The sequence below is a fragment of the Dromiciops gliroides genome, chromosome 6 (assembly GCF_019393635.1).
Source record: "Dromiciops gliroides isolate mDroGli1 chromosome 6, mDroGli1.pri, whole genome shotgun sequence".
Lineage (NCBI taxonomy): Eukaryota > Metazoa > Chordata > Mammalia > Microbiotheria > Microbiotheriidae > Dromiciops > Dromiciops gliroides.
The window spans coordinates 96,278,868-96,299,026 of NC_057866.1; the positions used below are offsets into that span (position 1 = coordinate 96,278,868).

At 48.9% G+C, this 20,159-nt stretch overlaps 1 protein-coding gene across 1 annotated transcript in view; it reads right to left on the minus strand.

The window, feature by feature from the left end:
• Window positions 1–19,349, minus strand: part of NAT8L (N-acetyltransferase 8 like) — a 57,435-nt gene extending 38,086 nt beyond the window's left edge. Inside the window, exons 1-2 of the mRNA XM_043973325.1 lie at window positions 18,610–19,349; window positions 15,169–15,333 (exon numbers count right to left, since the gene is read on the minus strand). Of these exons, the coding sequence (XP_043829260.1) occupies window positions 15,169–15,333; window positions 18,610–18,970 (526 nt within the window). The 5' untranslated portion in view covers window positions 18,971–19,349. The remainder of the gene's footprint in view (window positions 1–15,168; window positions 15,334–18,609) is intronic.
• Window positions 19,350–20,159: the final 810 nt, after the last annotated feature.

Consider the following 20,159-nt stretch of genomic DNA (forward strand, 5'->3'; position numbering starts at 1 on the left):
GTGGTCACTGTGGTTTGACCTTCTTGGCACATGCCACGCACTGCTGCTCTGCCTAAGCTGGCTCGATTGCTCATCTTTGGCAATTAGTCATCTCTAGCAACTGGCCTGCAGTTGGTAGTCATGGTGAGCCTGACAGTGCTCCTTCCCACCCAGACTACTGCAATGACCTCAAGCCTATCCCCATGATTTTCCTAAAGTGCAGAACCGATTCTATGACTCGTCTGCTCAAGAAGATGCCATGAGTGCCTCCCCTCCCTAAATGCTTTGTATTTACTTTGTACTTGGCCTATATATACTTGTATTCCAATATGTTGTCTTTCCCAATAGAAGGCAAATCCCTTGAGAACAGGAATTGTTTCATTTTTTATCTTTGGAACCTCAGTGCCTTGCACATGGTAGGCATTTAATAAATGCTTGCTAATTTGACTGATGTAAGATCCCAAGATTTAAAGCTTGAAGTAACCTAAGACATATATAGTCCAACTCCCTCCAGTTAAAAACACATTTTTATCTTCACTAATTAGGTGACTTGCTTGCAGTCTTGCACATGTTAAGGCCTGACCTGTGATTTCATTACTATAGAAACTCCTGCTGTGGAAATTCTCTCTACCAAATACAGATCACAAACCATCCTTATCTTAGACCTAAGCTTCGGAGAGGTTAAATGACTTGTCACACAGATACTGAATGTCAGAAGCAGGATCTGAATCCATCCAAAATGGCCAGGCACCCGGGAGGAGGCAGAGGTACTCTACCCCCTTCTTCTTTCCTCCCTGATCCTGCTCCCAGCCAGTCCTGGGTCTATCTGGAACTGCTACCAGTGGAAAGAGCTGTAAGGAACACTCTACCCCTTCACCTTCCCCTTTCTCCCAGCCTGGGCTGTCCCAGAACTTACTCACAGTGGCCATCCACCAGTGGAGACACCCTACCCCCATGCCTGGGCTTGAAGAGCCGGAAAGAGTTGAAGTCAACCATGCCCTTCCTTGTGATGAAATGGAGGCCCACCAGGTTGCTGTTTACTTCCTTGCCACTGCCGCCTAAAATCCTTCAGGCCTTCCCATCAGTCTGTTTCTATATCCAGAAGTCACCCAGATTGTCACCTTAAGTCCTTAAGTAACCTATGGCCTTTGGACCTTGCCATCTGTCCCACCCACCACAGCAAACTGCCCTAGATAAACTTTCTCTTCTGTAACATGACTAGAGGTTGAATTGACAAAAGCATAGTCCTGGGTACCACAGTTTAGGAAGGACATTGATGAGTTAGTTCAATCTGCATGGCAAAGGACCTTGAGTCCAGGTTACATAAGGATCATCTGAAAGCACTAGGGATGTCTAGCCTGAAGAATAAAAAAGAGGGGGCAGCTAGGTGGTGCAGTGGATAAAGTGCTGGCCCTGGATTCAGGAGGACCTGAGTTCAAATCCGGCCTCAGACACTTGACACTTACTAGCTGGGTGACCAGCAAGTCACTTAACCCTCATTGCCCTGCAGAAAGAAAGAGAGGGAGGGAGGGAGGAAAGAAGGAAGGAAGGAAGAGAGGGAGGGAGGGAAGGAGGGAGGAAGGAAGGAAGGAAGGAAAGAAAGAAGGAAGGGAGAGAGAAAGGAAGGAAGGGAGAGAGAAAGGAAGGAAGGGAGAGAGAGAAGAAGGAAGGGGGGAGAAAGAGAGAGAGGGAGAGGGAGGGAAGAAGGAAGGAAGGAAGGAAAAAAGAAAGAAAAGCTCCAGGGAACATAATAGTTGTCTTGGAGTATCTGAAGAGGCTTCCATCCTGTGGAAGTTACAATGAGGCCATTTTAGGCTCTGTGTCAAAAGTAATCAGGCTTGCCAAGCATGAGTGGCAGGGGCTGCCTTGAGTGGGAGTCACTGCGATTTCCCTTCAGGAAAAGGCTGAATGAGCACTTTTCGGGGCTGTTGGTGCCTTGTGGAGCTTTGGGATGAGATAACCTCCAGGTCCCCCCCTCCAACTCTGTGCCTCTATGAATTCTGAATCCGTTGGCCATGCCTGCCTCTGGGGCTCAGTGCCTCCAAAGCTGCAGAAGAAGGTAGGATGGCCCACCACCATCATCCTCATCCTCCTCATGGGAAGTCAAAGGTCTGTTCACTTCAGGGCTCACCAGGCACCTTCCTAACAAAAGTCTCCCAAAATAATCGAGGGCAATCATTGCCTGTTTGTTCAGGTGGGTTCAGAGAAGTGATAGTCATCTGTGGGTCACAGAGCCCACCAATGGCAGAGCCAAGACCGAATCCCTGGCCTCCTACTTTCCAGTCCACTCTATCTAGCCCCAGAAAGAAGCAGGCGGGCAGTGAATGGAGTCCAGGCTCTGGCACTAAGGTGCTGTTTCTCTCAATCTAAATCATCAAAAAGGTCCCACTCTCAGTACCTCCCTCCCAACTGAATCTCATGTCAAGCAGACACTCAAGCCACTCAACTGATGTTGTGTGAGGGCCTGAGGGAAGGGAGTGTAAACCCACAGGACAGAGAAACCTCATGTGACATGCACATGACCAGGGTAGTCTCATACGACCTGCTCACCTGCTTCTCTCTCAATAGCCCTCCGTCCCCCAGGAGCTCAGAGCCAGAAGGACCCCCCCAGTAAAGCTGGCCTGAGCCTTTATAGGCTCAGGCACCTCCTCTCCAGCATTCCTGGAAGTTGGACATTTAGGCTCCCTTCAATGCTGACAAAAGAATATCAACTCCTCGAGAGCAGGTAAAATAGGGCACAGTGGGGAAAAGATCAGTTGGATGAGAGGATGTGGATTCAGGACCACGGCCGGCCCTACCGCTCATTACCTCCAGAGACCCTGAACGAGGCATCTCCCCTCTCGGGGCCTCAGGTCCCTCATCTGTAAAATAAAGAGGTTGGACCAGACAATCTTCCAAGCTCTAAACCTAGAATCCTATTATAAGACAGGTCCAATTGCACCCCAGTGACCTCCTACTTCCACATCTGCGGAAGCCCTCTGTCAGGCATGATTCACCAAAGACAAAGGCACAGGTGGCCCTAAGCTAGGCAGGTACAGAACTTTAATGTCTCTGTTCCCTTGAGGCACAGCTTCGATATCTTGACTCAGACAGAATTTGTCATTCAAAGACCAGGATCATAGGATCACAGGTTTAGAGCTGAAAGGGGCCTTAGGTCCAGTCCAACCCCCTCATTTTACAAATGAGAAAACTGAGGCCCAGAAAAATTAAGTGACTTAGTCCAAGGTCACTCAGGAAGCATTTAATGCCAAATTCAATTTATATTGAGGTTTTTTCGATTCCTTACCTGGGGCTCTTTCTACCACACCAACCTCAAAAATTCAAAAGTACTCTAGGCCAACCCCACCCCCATACATAGGAGTCCAGAGGCTGGTTTATCAATGGCTTCCTCAGCCTTCACCTGCTTAAATTTACTACCTGGGAGTGCCCTCCAGTTATTGTGTGCCCTCCTTACATAATGGTTATTACTATTGTATAGTAATTATAATACAATTTTATACTACAAATATAACTTTAAATTTAGTAGGACTATAGATTTACTTCAAAATCTGGCTCATATTGCTTCTAATCATTGTTAGTCTTCCTCTTATATCTACATATTTTTCCCTCAAACACAATTTTGCAGCATTTTAAGGCTTACTAGGGTTCTGTTGATGACAATCCTAGGAGGTAGGTCATTGGCCCCATTTTAAAGATGAGTAAATGGAGGTCAGCCAGAGGCAATGATTTGTTTATGGCTGCAAAGAAGTATCAAGTCAGGATATTAACACATTTCCTGTCTCAAGGTTCTTTTCCTATCCTAAGGTGCTACCTCTTGTAGTTAGTGCTGCAGCCTGTATTTAAAAATATGTGTAGGGCAGCTAGGTGGTGCAGTGGATAGAGCACCGGCCCTGGATTCAGGAGGACCTGAGTTCAAATCCAGCCTCAGACACTCAACACTTACTGGCTGTGTGACACTGGGCAAGTCACTTAACCCCAATTGCCTCACCAAAAAAAAAAAAAAGAATATGTGTGTGTGTGTGTGTGTGTGCGCGCGTGTGCATGTACATGTGTTCCTATGCATGTGTGTGTGTTTCCAAAGTTATTTCCTATCTTTTTGTATGGTAGAGAAAGGAATCCTGTATGTGTGTATATGTATGTTTATGTATATATTACTGTGTGTATACATATATGTGTATGTGTGTATATAGATGTAGATATATAGATATAAATATAGTGTTATAGTTTCCCAAAGTTTCCTATCTAATTCTTTTGTATGGTAGAGAATGGAAGCCTAGGCTGGTTTCTGGATCCAGCATTGCTACCAATCAATCAGTCAATATGGCTGACACAAGTACAAAGAATGAAACAATCCCTATTCGTAATGAGCTTACATTATTACAAGGATATATTTAAATTTATAAAGATAAGTACAAAGTTAATAAAGACAAAGGGGTTTGGAAAAGAGGGCCCTAGAAATTGAGGGGATCAGGAAAGAAAGGCTTCATGCAGAAGATAGTATCTGAGCCATGTCTTAAAGGAAGAGAAGGGCTCTTTGAGGCAAAGAAGAATGGTGCACATATTCCCAGCAAGGAAGATGGGGCCAACAAAACGGCACAGAAATAGGAGCTAGAGTGTTACCAGGGAGGACCAGAGAGAAGGCCATTTTGTCTGGCTCCCAAAGTGTGGAGGAGTGATATCCAACAAAGCCACAAAGAGGTTGGGGCCAAGTTGTGGAGCCATTTAAAAGCTAAACAGAGAAGTTTATTTTTTATGCTGGAGGCAATAGGAAGCCAATGGAGTCTGCAGAGCAGGGGAGTCATGTGGTCCTATTTGTGTTAAAGGAAAACTACTTTGGCAGCAGAGCATGGGACCAACTGGAGGGGTGAGGGAGAGAGAGACCTCAGGCAAGGAGAGCATTCAGGAGACCGTGAAATAATCTAGGTGAAAGGTAATGAGAGGCTGGCATAAGTAGTGAGTGGAGAGAAGGGGTAGGATGCAAGAACTGTTGGGAAGGTGGAAAGGTTGAGAGAGATTTGGCAACTGATCACATTGGGTGAGGAAGAGTGAGAAGTCCAGGAAAGCCAGGTTACAGACCTGAGACACTGGAAAGACAGGGCTGCCTTTGAAAGAAATAGAGAAGTTTAGAAAAGAGAAAGATTTAAGGAAGGGTTCGTGAATGTGATGGGCTTTTAACAATATTTGTATATCTAATTTAATCGAGTTGATTTCCTGTGTAGTCTTGTTTTAGTTTATACATTTAGAAAACATTATTCTGAGAAGGGGTCCTTAAAAGTTCATAACAACAACAACAACAACAACAACAACAACAACAACAAAGGATAATGAGTTCAGTTTGAGGGATGTTTAGCTGAAAATGTCTCCTCAACACTCGATTTGAAAAGTCCAATAGACAGCTGGTGATATGGCACTTGAAGCTCAGGGGAGAGACTGGAGCTGGATATGTAGGACTCTGATTCATCTATAGAATTTTGTTGTTAAGTTGTTTCAGTCATGTCTGACTCTTGGTGACTCCATTTAGGGTTTTCTTGACAGAGATACTGGAGTAATTTGGAGAGACAGAGGTAGGGGGGGACAGAACGAGAGAGAGGGGGGGGGAGGGGGCGCGGGGTGGAAGGAGAGACTCCACGGGTGAGGAACGCCACAGGAGAGAGAGAGATGGAAGGGGGGGAAGAGACAGACAGACAGACATGGAGAGGGAGAGAAAAGAAAGGTCAAGAAAGAGAGAGACCGAACTGGAGGGAGGGAGAGGGAGGGAGGAGAGAGTGACGGAGCAGGATCCGGAGAGAGACGCGGCGGGAGAGAGTGAGATAGAGAGAGACGCGGCGGGAGAGAGTGAGATAGAGAGAGCGAGAGAGAGAGCGAGAGCGAGAGCGAGAGCGAGAGCGAGAGCGAGAGCGAGAGAGGCAGCGGGAGAGAGAGAGAGAGGCAGCGGGAGAGAGTAAGAGAGAGACGCGGCGGGAGAGAGTGAGAGAGAGCGATAGAGCGAGAGAGCGAGAGAGCGAGAGAGAGAGAGCGGCAGTGGGAGAGAGTGAGATAGAAAGACGCGGCGGGAGAGAGAACGAGAGAGAGAGAGAGAGAGAGAGAGAGAGAGAGAGAGACGCGGCGGGAGAGAGAGAGAGACAGAGAGAGACGCGGCAGGAGAGAGAGCGAGATAGAGAGAGAGAGACGCGGCGGGAGAGAGAGAGAGAGAGACGCGGCAGGAGAGAGAACGAGATAGAGAGAGACACGCGGCGGGGGAGAGAGAGAGAGAGAGAGAGAGAGAGAGAGAGAGAGAGAGAGAGAGAGAGAGAGAGACGCGGCGGGAGAGAGACAGAGACAGAGACACGCGGCAGGAGAGAGAGCGAGATAGAAAGAGACGCGGCGGGAGAGAGAGCGAGATAGAGAGAGACACGCGGCGGGAGAGAGAGAGAGAGACGCGGCAGGAGAGAGAACGAAATAGAGAGAGACACGCGGCGGGGGAGAGAGAGAGAGAGAGAGAGAGAGAGAGAGAGAGAGAGAGAGAGACACGCGGCGGGAGAGAGAGAGAGACACGCGGCGGGAGAGAGAGCGAGAGAGAGAGCGAGAGCGAGAGCGAGAACGAGAGAGAGAGAGAGAGAGAGAGAGAGAGAGAGAGAGAGAAACGCGGCGGGAGAGCGAGAGCGAGACAGAGACAGAGACGGAGCAGGAGAGAGAGAGAGAGAGAGAGAAACACTGAGAAAGAAGGAGAGAGACCAAGCAGGAGAGATGAAACAAGAGATAGAGAGACAACGAGCGGGAGAGACACCGAGTGGGAGCGAGACGCAGCAGGAGAGAGACTACGCGCAAGAGACAGAACAGGAGAGAAAGACACTGTGGGAAAGAGAGATGCTGCTGGGGAGAGAGAGAGAAACACCGAGTGGGAGAGAAAAAAAAAACCACTGAGCGGGAGAGAAAGAGAGAAACACCGAGTGGCAGAGAGAGAGAAACACTGAGTGGCAGAGAGAGAGAAACCCCGAGTGGCAGAGAGAGAGAAACACCAAGCGAGTGGCAGAGAGAGAGAGAGAGACCAAGAGGGAGAGACAGAATAGTAAAGAAAGAGACACGGAGCGGGAGAAAGACACCGAGCGGGAGAAAGACACTAAGCGGGAGCGGGAGAGACGCCGTAGGAGAGAGAGATGGAGCAGGAGAGAGACGGAGCAGGAGAGAAAGACGCCACGGGAGAAAAGAGAAACACCGAGAGGGAAAGAGAGAGAGAGGAAAACACCAAGTGGGAGAGAGAGAGAAAAAAAAAACACCAAGCAGGAGAAAGACACCGAGTGGGAGCGGGGAGAGAGACACCAAGCGAGTAATGAACGGTACAGGAGACTATGTGGGAGAGAGAGACGGAACGGGAGAGAAAGACGGAACGAAAGAAAAGAGAAACATGGAGCGGGAGAGATAGAGAAACACCAAGGAGGAGAGAGAGAAAAAAACAAAGCACCAAGCGGGAGAGAGACACTGAGAGGGAGTGGGGAGAAAGAGACACGGAACGAGTAATGGTACAGGAGAGTAAGTGGGAGAGAGAGAGACGGAGTGGGAGAGGGAGACTGAGCGGGAGAAAGAGAAGGAGCGGGAGAGATGGGGGGTGGGGAGACAAATGCGGGAGCGGGCGGTGTGGGGGAGGGTGACTGAGCAGGAGCAGGATAGAGAGACAGAGGCAGAGGAGAACATAGGGAGGGAGAGGGAGAGGAGGAAAGGAGAGAGGAGAGAAGCGGGGCAGCAGAGGGATCTTCAACCTGCAGATGCCCCACTCCTTCACCTTACTGTCTGGGTGTGTTTCTAATCCTAATGACAGCAGCCCCACCCTTACAGTGTTGTGAAGAATATCCCTAAATGGACTGACAAGCTTCAAGTGGATACTCCGTTAATAGTTGCTAGTCTCTTTCCCCATCTGTAAAACGGGCATTGAGATGACTGCCGCACAGAGCTGTGGTGACGGGTAAGGTGGCGCCAGGCCCCTCCAAGCTCTGTATTGAGAAAAGCCACATTTCTGTGGCGCTTCCAGGTTTAAAAAGCCCTCCCTCAGTGCCTTATTATTATTATTATTATTATTATTATTATTATTATTAAAGGCTCCAGGTCATTCTCTACCAAGTTCTTCCTTGAGCTCTCTCTCCTGATGCCTCCCCGACTGTCCAGAGGCTTTGCCAGCAGAATGAGCCCTGCCCTCCAGAGCCTACTGCTGACCCACACACCGCATTAGTGAAACCAACAAAAATACACCAAGGTCTTGTTTGGTTCCATTTCAAAGGAACAGTGGTAGAGAGGGGGGAATGGATTGCCTGGAGGGTGCTACGAATCAGTTTGAAGGCAAGTTGCTAACATCTGTTCACACTGACTTAACTGTGGGTTCACAACACCCTCCTAAAGGCACTGAGCTCTCTATCAAAAAGGAAGGCAGGGGCAGCTAGGTGGTACAGTGGATCAGGAGGACCTCAGTTCAAATTTGGCCTCAGACACTTAACACTTACTAGCTGTGTGACCCTGGGCAAGTCACTTAACCCCAATTGCCTCGCTTAAAAAAAAAAAAAAAGGAAGGCCTAGAATCCTCTGGATGGACCCTCAGTGCAAGCAATATTTACCAATATATTGATGCCTACTGTGTGCTGGGCCTTTAGCTAGACACTGAAGACAGACACAAAGACCAAACAAAACACAGCCCCTGCCCACAGCTAATGGAAGGATGTGGCTAAGCAGAAAGCTAAGTAAAGCAATAGAGTGAAGTTGGGGATACCCCAGTTCAAATCCTACACTTATGACCTCCCCTATTCTCTGAGGCAGCTTGATGGCATAGTGGATAGCCTACGGGACTTGGAATCAACAAGACTGCAATTCAAATCCTGCCTCAGACACTTACTAGCTGTGTGATCCTGGGCAAGATTCTTAACCTCTCTTAGCCTCTGTTACCTCATCTATAAAATGGGCATAATAATAATACCCAACTCCCAGGGCTGTTGTGAGGATCATATAAAGTCATATTTGTGAAGCATTTGGCACAGTGCCTGACACACAACAAGTGCTATATTAATGTTAGCTATTATTATCATCATCATTATTATTTTGCAGCACTTTGCCAGCCTTCAAGTGCTATATGAATATTACTAGTATGCAAGATTGTACACAAGCAAGCATAATTCAAGGCAGAATGTGATGAAAACAGAAACTCAGGAAAAAGCATACTTAGAAATGTGAGGGGAGGAAGGGGGAAATCATGTTTTGCTGTGGGAGGAGGGGTTGGTCCCTAAGCTGAGCCCTGCTGCAAGAAAGCTTTTGAAGATTCCAAGACTTCAAGAAAATCCAAGAAAAAGGATTCCAAGAAGTGGCAAAGAAAAGGTAAAAGGACATTCCTGAGGATGGGAGAGCAGAAGATGAGATCACCAAACAACTCAGTTTGGATAGAAGGTGGAGTATATGAAGGGAAGAAATAAGGCAAGAAAGATAGATTAGAAACCTCCCTGGAATATTCCCCAAAGGGCAGCTACTACCTCAAGGTCCTAAAACTATAACTCACCAGCCCCTACCAGTATGCTTCCCGTTAACATTCAGCCAATAGTCACAATTAGCTTAAAGCAAAGGCATTTACTATGATGGTAGAGTCAGAAAGACCAATAGCTACAAAATAATTCCAATTCAATCCCATGAACCCAGGGTACCCTCTCCCCAAAATATACACATAGCACTGGTGGAAGAGTAGGCACGAACTTGGAGTACAATTAAAGTGAGGCACGAATGAGGACAGGGCCCCAATGTCTCTCCTCTCCTCTCTTCTCAGAGTCCTTCCACTATTCCTTCACCCTGGGTGGAAGTAACTTAGGTGGGTTCCCTGGGTCCATTCCTCTCAATACATCAGTTCCCATCTACTGGAGATAATTCTCCCTTGGATACATGGTCAGCTCTCTTCTTTGCTGCCAGGGGTCACAATCCTGAAACTGCTCTCTCACTTAAAGCAGCTCTAATTGTTAGGAAGTTTTCCACACATTGTTCCTTGTTCTGCCTTCTGGTGCCAAACAAAATAAGGTTGACCCCTCTTCAGCAGATCTCTTCATAGTGCAAAACAGGAATTATGGGGGAGAGGATGGGTGTCATCTACATAGAGGTGATAACTAAAGCCAGAAGACAGACGTATAAAACAAGGTACTAGACTTACAAAACTCCTAAGGTTATAAGGCTCTTCCCATTTTACAGATGGACATTCTGAGGCCCAGAAAAGGGAATAATCGTGTCCACAGTCACACTGCTAATTAAATGTCAAACCCCAGGGATTCAAACCCAGCTCTTATTACTACCAAGCAGAGCTTAACTTTTCATTCTAGCAGATTGCCTTTCCTTTATTATTCCTGCCTTCTCTCCTGCCAGTAATCGGCCAACAAATCAAGATATCCATAAGCCTCCCACTTCATTAATTTGCTCCATTCTGATTCTCTCCCTGCTCTCCAGGGCTAACGTGCCCTCTGCCTATAAAGGAAAAACAGTCCAGGTATAGTGGAAATGCAATGTGACATGGAGCTATGGGGCCCGTGGGTATGCTTGTGCTTAGGGTCAACGCCATCCTCCCTATGATCCTAGGAGTAGCCTTCAGCAAGCACATTCTGATAGAACAACTTGGCTTGCATGTTTATAACATTTCAAGCCTGAGGTACTGTTCTTAGAAGACCCAAGTTCAAGTCCTGGGGGACCTTGAACAAGTACTTCATCTTCTCATCTCAGAGAGATGCCCATCTGACAGATGAGGAAATTCATGCTCAAAGAGTTAAGGTGACTTGCCTAAGGTGACACAGCTGGCAGTACTTGAAATCTAAGCCTTCCGACCATTATCCAATACCATAACTGCCTCCACTAAAAGGGAGATCCGGCTAAGTAGAACCCTCAAATAAATGGAAATTGTAGGAATTCCAACTTTTAAAAGAAAAAGATGAAAACCATACATGAAACACACACACAAAAAAGCACACATAAGGGATTTAGCAAAAGTAAACAAACTCACCATGAGTATCCTAAGCCTCAAGGAATTCATGGCGCTCAGTCTCCTACACCTTCTCCATCTCCATCCATAAGCCTGGGCACTAAGAATTCACATTCAGCCAAGTCTCCTCCAACATTTCCATTCCCTACCCACAGGCCTGGGCAGTGAGAATTTCCGTTCAGCCCAGTTTCCTCTACTTTCCCCATTTCCAACTTCATCTTCAACAAACGTTAATTAACCATGTACTATGTGCAGGACCTGGAGAAGGGGCACTGCAAAGGACACAAAAGAGGAACATGACACGGTCCTCCCCTCAGGGGGCTCACAGTCTAGGAGGGGGCAATCACACACACACACAGAAACATAATACACAATGAGTGTGAGAGATGTACAAGCAGTGTTCTTTGAGTTCTGTGGAGAGGAAAAGGGAAAGCGTCTTGGAAGAGATGGCCTTGTTAAAGACTCCTCTCTACTCAAGAGCCAAGAAGTAAGAGCTAGCACAAAGGACCGTGCCCCTGAGGATCTGCCAATGACTTTAACTTACTCTGGCTAATAAATACATACCTAGGGACTGGACCTAGGATTTCACCAGTATAGGGAATTCCTAGATGCACTAATGCAGGGCCACACCTACTCTACAACTTTCAGGCTGGAGGGGGCATGTCTAGAGCACTAAGGGGTTAAGTTACTTGCCCAGGGACCTACAGCCAGTATGTGTCAGAGGCAAGCCTTGAAGCCTTTGTGGCTTCAAGACCATACCTCTATCTCTTATGTTCTTTGAAAAAAAAGTCCTTTTCAATCTGTTACATCATTGGGTCATCACAACCCTCAAGGTTGTGGTCCAAGTAGTATTACCCCCTTGTAACAGAAGTGGAAACCGAGGCCCATTGAGAAAAGGATTTCCACCACGTCACACAGCAAGGACTTGAACACAGATTTCTTGACTTCTTATCCAATGCCCTTTCTATAATTCTGTGTTACTACTGTTTGGAATTGGGCATTTGAGAAAAATTTTCAGATAATGAGTGAGAAGGAAGACTGGGCTTGGATTCAGGAGATGTAGGTTCAAATCCTGGCTCTAACATTCACTTTGTGAACCTGGGTTTCTCCTAAGACTCCATTTCCTCATCTACAAAATGGGTACAATGAGGCTCACCCTACTAACTTAATAGGGTTGTGTAATGAGGAAAGTTTTGTAAATAGTACAGAAATGTGAGTTACTTTTTAAATCATAGTAACAATATTAATAGTAATGAAAGATTTGGGGGAGTTATGCCACTGTTAACAGGAAGATAATTAACCAGAAGTCCCCATGCCCCAAACATCCTTGTTACTCATAGTTTCATCAAATATGTATTTTAAAAGTTTATACATTACCCACCAATAAAGATGAGGGTACCGCCAAAAGAAAGCTTATATATATATATATATATACATATATATATATATATATATGATTGGAAACCAGTGGGGGTGGGAAAACTGAACATCAGCAAAACTGGAGTACCAAGAAGGAACAACAAAACCCCCTTCTCCACAAAGACAGAACCAGAAGCATAACTAGAAATTCCAGCCCCCCCCCCCCCCCGGGGGAAACTTGATCCAGCTGGGATGGAAAGGTATCTAAGGCATGATCACTCCTGTTCAAGGTTAAGGCAGATTAGAAACAGGTTAGGAGAGGTGGGAGGCTGAAGAATTGAGAGGCCAATGTGTTTGAAGAGGGTAGTGATGAGGTCAATGGTCAATAAAACATTAAGTGCCCACACTGTACTAAATGCTGGGCATACAAATACAAAAAGGAAGACAGTCCCTGTCCTCAAGGAGCTTACATTCAAATGAGGATGACAACACATAAAAGAAATCTGAAGAGTTAGGAGGGAAGGACAGGAGGCACTCATGAGGTGGAAGGAAGAGACAATTGAGAAGTAAAAGAAGTCTAGATTGAATGCAGCCAGATAGGAAATGAGAGATCTGAGGACGTGTCTGTCCTGGCCGCTCTCCTTAAACAGAGTTATGGCTCTACCCTCCAATTAGCAGGCACTGATGAGCAACAAAGCATCGTGTATTTTGCAAGATGATGAGATTTCCCAAAAGTGAGTTTACTAACCAAGGTGGAGAGTCCCAAGGAGTGCTGCTGGAGAAGTCAGAACAGCAGGGGGGATGGAGAAGCTAAGAACTAAACTGAGGGGTGGAGGGAGGGAGAGAGAGGGGGCGGAGAGGGAGAGAGGGCAGAGTCCGAAGACCACAGCAACAAATATCTAGACAGGCTGGAGTCAACTTCCAAAGGGAGATGGCCACTTGCTGAGCAATGCTAAGTGAGAGGGGATGGGGGGATGGGAAATCACCAGTAGGAGCAAGGAACTAGCAGCTCTTCTTGCTGGCCCTTTATGGCCTGAGAGGCCTGAAAAAAAGCAGCCAGCCTTGCTGAGCTGCCAAGAGAGCTAGTGTCTTCAGAAGAAAGCTAGTCAGAGTGAGAACCAAGAAGATGGAAAGAATGTGAGAAGAGATCGGGGGATAAAGAGCCATTTGTCAACAATAGATGAGGTTTCCAGAGGGCATAGTGGAAACCCAGGTCAGAGAAGGCTAGGAACTAGCAAAGGCAAGGGCTGAGCTGGCTAGGGATGAGAGGCTCTTGGCACTCAGAGGTCCCACATGAGCCCCATCATTCAAGGAGAGAACACAGCCCTAGTTCCCTTCTCCAAACTCCATTGTCAAATATCCCATTCCCTCACCCTCTCCCTGAGCTGCCTTCTCCCCACCAACTCCTAAGGGGGTATGGGTTGGCAGCAGACTAAGGACAGTGTCTGGACCACAGAAGAGAAAAAGTAGCACCCCCAAAAATGTTGGGGCCTGAGGTAAAGTTACAGGTGTTCTGCATGCATTATGGCTCTACCTCAAGTTCACAGCATTTGTGGGAAACAAAAAATATCAAAAATATAAGAGGAGCCAACTGTCCTGCCTACAGGCCTTGAAGAAAACTTACCATTCTGTCTAGCCTATGATCTACTACATTTCCCCCAGTGTCAAACTCATAGGTGCATAAGTCTGTAAATTTGGAGGTATAAAGGCCAAAGACTCGGTGTATAACTGTACCACTCTTGCAGTCTCCTATGGCCTCATGTAGTCCTTTCCACAAAACCGACAAACATCCAAGCAGTAAGGCCTGAAGAGGAAGCCTTGCAATCGCTTTCTACCCAGGCCTCAGTGCTGGCCTTTGGCAAAGACCTCGCCAAGAGACAGAGACAGTGACAGTCAAAACCAACTATGGTTCATGGAACCTGGTGCCCCAGAGAAGAATGGACGTGTCAGGGGCACTCTCCTGCTTCTGCCTGCCCTGGTTCTCCTGCCCAGCTCTGACCTATCACAATAAGGGATGTATAGGAACTCACTGCTGACTCACACAGCAACTGTCCAGAGGCTTTGCCCCCTTACAATTTCCTCCCTCTTTTAACTAGGAGGAACAACAGGGACCATCTACATCAACACTCTCATTATGCTGATAGAAAAACTGAGGCCCTGAGCTAAGTGACTTATAGGATAATGGGATGTAGGTCAGGAATAGGCCTTAAAGATCATCTGGATTCAAGCACCCATTTTACAGACTAGGAAACTGAGGCCAAGAGAGCAGAAGTGGTTCACCTAAGGCCACTAATAGGGAGCAGAGCCAAGCTTCAATCCTAGGTTTTCTCATGCTGAATACAGAACTCTGTCTATACCTCCATGGTTCTCACACACGAGGCCCAAGCCAAGACCAGAGCATTGGGCTCTGACTTCAAAGAGCATATTCTAGAAAGCCCAAGAGAGCTCCAAGCTCTGTGTTTGTCCCATTTTTCCTGCCCCATCCCCTAGGAAGTTCCTCCTGAGAACCCAATAACAAAGGCTAAAACATCTATAACACTTTAAAGTTTACAAAGCACTTTCCTCAAATCAACCCAGTGAGGCAGGGGACACAAGTATCACCCCCATTTTACATATGACCAAATCAAAGCTCAGAGCTAGGGAGTAGCAGAAGTAGGCCTCAGAGCCAGGCCTCCTGCTCCCAAAGCCATTATGATCCCTCCACTACATCTCATCACCTCAAGAAAGCCTAAACCATTTGTATGTGGTTACAGCGCTCCATCTTTATCTTTTCAAGGAGCAGCACTGGGGTTCAGGTGAATGGTCCCACTTTGTACCAGCCTCAGAAGCTGTGGCCATAGCTGTAGCTGCAGCATCCCCATACTCACCTGGAGGCTTCATGTAGTACTGCTCGATGTCAGCCATGTCCGTGTGCAATGCACAGTCCAGGTAGGTGAGGATCACCTTCCGGCTGTAGTAATACCTCATGGCCAGAAGAAAGACAGGCACGAAGCAGGTGAGCAACAGACATCTGGTCAGTACAAAGCAGAGCACTGCGGAAGAGAAGGGAGGAAAAGGAAAGAGAGACTGCAAACCCGTCACCTGGGGTGGACAGCCCAGCGGGCTGCTGCAGGACAGGGTCCGTTCCCTCCCTCCCTCCCTTTCCCCATGCCATCACCCAGCAACGAATAATTCACCAGGACAGCCACAAGCAACCACTCCATGGCAAAAGTCCAGTTTCTGGACATCTCAAAAGATATTTGGAGGGAGAAGAAATATTTACTTCATCTCTTAGGGACATAAAAAATAATAACAGTTCATGATTCTACCATGATACTGATGGGGAAACAGAAGCTCTGGACTGTGATGGCACTTACATGATAATGGAACTTAGAGCTGGAAGATCATCTAGGTCCAACCACTCATCTTACAGATGAGGACACTAAGGCTCTACATGTAAAAGGGCTTTCTTCGTAGCAGCATGGTCAGGTGGGTAGTGAAAGTATCAATATTCCCATTTTGCAGCTTAGGAAACTGAGGCAAAGAGGTTGAAATGACTGACCCAGAGCCATGGAATTTCAAACCTAGAAAAAAAGGACCTAATTGAAGGTCCATCATTTTCATAGATGAGGTAACTGAGAACCTCTGCAAGGAAATGTCATGGCTCCAACTTGTTAATGCCAGGATTCCAATCTAGTTTTCCTGACTGCCTCCTGATAAGGGGAAGAGGGATTAAGAGATGGCAAAGCAGACAGTAATGGCTATGCTGAGGGAGAATCAGGCAGGAGCCCAAGCTTGGGGAGCAAGAGGCCTTGGTTCCTTGGCTGTACCAAGCCTAGATCCCTGTTCTGGGGTGTGTCGAGACTGACGCATATTTCCTAAATCCCACATACAGAAGGAAACTGCAATCAGTCCAGCCCTGAGGCTGAACACAGCAGGGTTACACAGAACCTTCTTTCCCCAGCTAAGGTGTTTGGTGGGTGGGTTGGTATGGAGGAGAGGTAGAGGCAAGGTACAGAGGGTCTCTCCGTGAGGAGATACCCAAGCCTCTGTTGAGGAAGAAAATTTGTTCATTCTAGAGAAATGTGAAGAAGGGGAGAAAAACCCATATCACTAACCGTCAAAGCCAAGGGTCCTTCCCAGGGTCTCTAGTGAAACCACTGGAAACTTGCCTTGTATACTTCCTACCCCAGACTTAAGCAGCCTTTCTGTGTTGCAGCATTTCTACATGCTAACTAGATGTACCCAATGGGATGGATGAGGGCACTAAAAATCGAGAATGGTTAAATGTTCCTCCCAAGTCCTGCTGCTAGTCTCCTTCTCCTAGTCTGTTCTGAACATAGAAGGAAAGGATACTCTCCCTCTGACTTCCTCTCTCTCTCTCTCTCTCTCTCTCTCTCTCTCTCTCTCTCTCTCTCTCTCTCTCTCTCTCTCTCTCTCTCTCTCTCTCTCTCTCCCCCCATGTGTGTATGTCTGTGTGTATCTCTCTCTGTGCCTCTGTCTCTGTCTCTCTCTGTGTGTCTCTCTCTCCTAGAGCTGGAGATCTTCCCCTCATAAATTAACACTTAGGGGCTGTGCTGAGCCAGCCTCCCCCGTCTTGATAAATTATATATAGTCACACTTCCTGGGCAGAGCATCAATTGCCCTTATCAACCGTCCTTAGCATCTCCTGCAACCTTTGCTAACCACCCCCATCTCATGCCAAGACAAGTGTACCATGGGCTCTGACCTCTCCTTGTCCCAAAATGTATTGTCCAAGCTCAACCAAAGTCAGAAGAGAATGAAAGCAGGACAACAGAGGAGGAAGAAGGGAGGTGAGGATGAGAGAGGGAGAGGGAGGGAAGGGTGGGTGGTTAAAGGAGAGAGAAAATGAGAAAGCAAAACCCAAAAGGGGAAAGGAAGGCTGTGTGGGGAGGAAAGGGTGCGAGAGGTGAGAGAAGATGAGTGAAGGAAGTAGCAGAAGTGATGGAGGAGATGGAGAAAGAAGAGAGACCGAAAGGGGAAAGGAGTCATACTATGAAAAAGAAAAATGGAGACACAGGACCCAGTAGAGATCGGGAGCTAACAGAGTCGGGAACACTGCAGAGGCAAAGAGACGAGCAGGATTTCCCTTGACTAGAAGCTGATACCTAACACGCTTTGGAGAGTGCTCAGAGCGGGGCAGTCAGGAGACCCTCCCAGGAGCTTCAAGTGCCGCTGGACTCAACAGAAAATGACAAACCGACATCCCCCCCTCCCTTTACTGTCCGTCCCACCCCACCCCCACCCCACAAACCCAATCGAAGGGGGGGGGATAACAACAACTAAGCTTCTCCCACGCAGCAGAGGGCACTGGTAGGGAAGGGGGAGAGCGGGCATGTATTCTGCCCCAGGGCAGCCGCAAGTTCGCCTCCCTCGGGCCACGGGGCCGGCGAATGAGGGCGGAAGGGAGGCCTGCCTTTTGACCTGGGCAGTATCGCGCTCTGCCAGTCGGAGCTGAGCAGCCCAGGAGGCTGCGGAGAGGATTCCATCAGCTCTCTCTCCCGCCCGCCCGCCCCACTCGCAACCCGACCCGCACCTTGGTCTCTAGGTTACGGTGGAATCCTGATTCCCCGGGGAGGAGGGGCTCTAGGACTGGGAAGGAGAGCTCGGACGTCCGGCTCCCCTGAAGAAGGGGAAAATGGGACGGGGAAGGACGGCGGGAGGGGGGAAGAACGCCAAGGAGCAGCTCCATTCATGCCACCCGGGCCCTGGGTGCCCCGCTGCTCCCGCGGCTGCCCCCTCCCCTCCATCAGCCGCCGGGCTGAGAGGCCTCCCACGGTCAAGAGGAAATGCGTCCACAACCCCCGCCCTCCAAACCCACCGAGAGACCCGACATAGAAAAGACTCCCGTGGGCTTATTTTTAACTCCTCTGCCCGAGTCTGAGCGTGTACAAATTGTGCATCCTCTCCTAGAACTGGGAAGATGCATGTGTCGGTTTATAGACTAGCTGCATTGTGCGTGTGTGGTGTGCGCGTGAATGTGTGTGTGAGTGTGAACGAGTGTGAGTGTGTGTGTGTCTGGGGATTCTGAATGCATTCGGGGAGTGCTGCGCTCCAGCTGGTTGCGGAGGGAGTTTTTTGCACACTGCGGGATCTCTGGCCGCTTCTGCGGCGGGAGAGGCGAGGAAAGGGAGGCGTAGCGCGTGGGGCTCTGGAAGTATCTGCGCCAAAGACAGTCCCGGGAAGCGAGAGGATGGGAAGGAGGGAGGCCAGATCCTTTAAGTGAGGCCACCAGCGGCCTGTGTGTCCCACGCTCGAGTCCTAGGACCCCACACCGCGGAGGTGGCGCGAACAAATTGACTACTTACACGCCAGGAGCACATACATCAGCTGCGTGAGGGGCTGCTGCTTCAGGCCCCGGAACGCCGTGTTGGGGATTCTCTCCATGATGCCGTCATAAAAGATGCGGCGCACGGTGTCTTGCTCTGCAGGGTGGAACTCGCGGATGCAAACGTGCTCCTTTTTCCCATCCTCACCCGCCACCTCACCGGCCGCCGCGCTGGGGGGCGGCATCGGCGGCGCCGGGGAGGGCGCGGAGCCGCCGGAGAGCGAGGGCCACATCTGGGAGGAGGACACGATCACTGTGTCTTTCTTGGAGCCGGGGATGGTGTCATGATCTTCTGCCACGATTTTCGTCTCGCAAACCATTTTGGGAGACAGACAATGCATGCAAACTGGCCGGGAAAGAGACTAGGTGTGCAAAAAATAATAAAGAAATATTCACTTAAATCCTAGAATATCTTTTAAAAGGAATGCCGTGAGTGGGCTCTTCTTTCCCCCCCTCCCCCCAAGTCTGTGGTTGGTCGTTTATGAGCCCGAAACGGATGGAACCAGCTGGAAAGATAGAAAGGAACAGCGGTGCATTTTGGAGAAGTATTTATAATGCGGCAGAGCCGGTGCAATCTCGGATCCTGGGGTCCCGCAGGGTCCTAGCGTCCATTGCATTGGCTGAGAAGGGTCACCATGTGATCTCGAGGGGTGGGGAAGAGAAACACCTCCCCCGCTTTGGCGTTTGATTGCAAATTACTACAGCAGTGCCTTTCTCCGGTTTTGCGTGTGTCATTCTCCCTCCCCCTCCACCCCCTCCTCTCTCCTCCTCCCCTCCCCTCCCCTCCCTTCCCTTCCCGGTTCGAGGCCTGCAGAGGGGCGCTAGAACACTCACTAAGCTGTCGAGGGTGGTCCCGGCTTACGCGGGGCTGAGGCGGGCAGGGGGGCGAGAAAGACCGAGTTTGATGGCGTGCTAGGGTTTCGCTGTGTGCGTCTTGGGTAAGGTAGCGGTGGTGGCAGCGGCGACAACCCTGAGCGAGCGCTGGACGCGTTGCGCTTAGCGCAAGTTAAATAAGGCGGCGTGCCCCAGCCTGCCAAATCGCGGTCTCCCCCCACACACACACACACCCCCCGCCGCCCCCCCCCCCCCGCCCCAGCTTTGGGTGGCGGCGCTTCCCTGACAGAAAAGTTGATGGATCTGAAGGTCGTGTCCCGAGCACTCCATCGCCTAGCCCGGGGAGCCCCCTTTAAGGAATTGACTGGGGGTCAGATCACTCGATGCACTTGGGCGTTCGCACCCTATTTTTGGATGTTCGTTTTAAGGAAGGTCTCCAGAGAACTTGTAATCCGCCGGGTGGGGGGATGGGACAGGTGGAGAGGGCTGCAGCGACTCATTCTGGTTTTGAGAATCTTTCCTGGGCTCTTCCTTCGGCCTTTGTCAAGCCGAGAGCTTCCCATGTCTTCGGTCCGCTCTCCACTGTGGGGGTGGGGGAACTGGGGGAGGGGACCTCCTGGGGTCTTAGTTCTCGGGCAGTACTTGGGCGGTTTAGGAAGGCTGGACTTAAGCTCAACCCAACCACAAACATATACC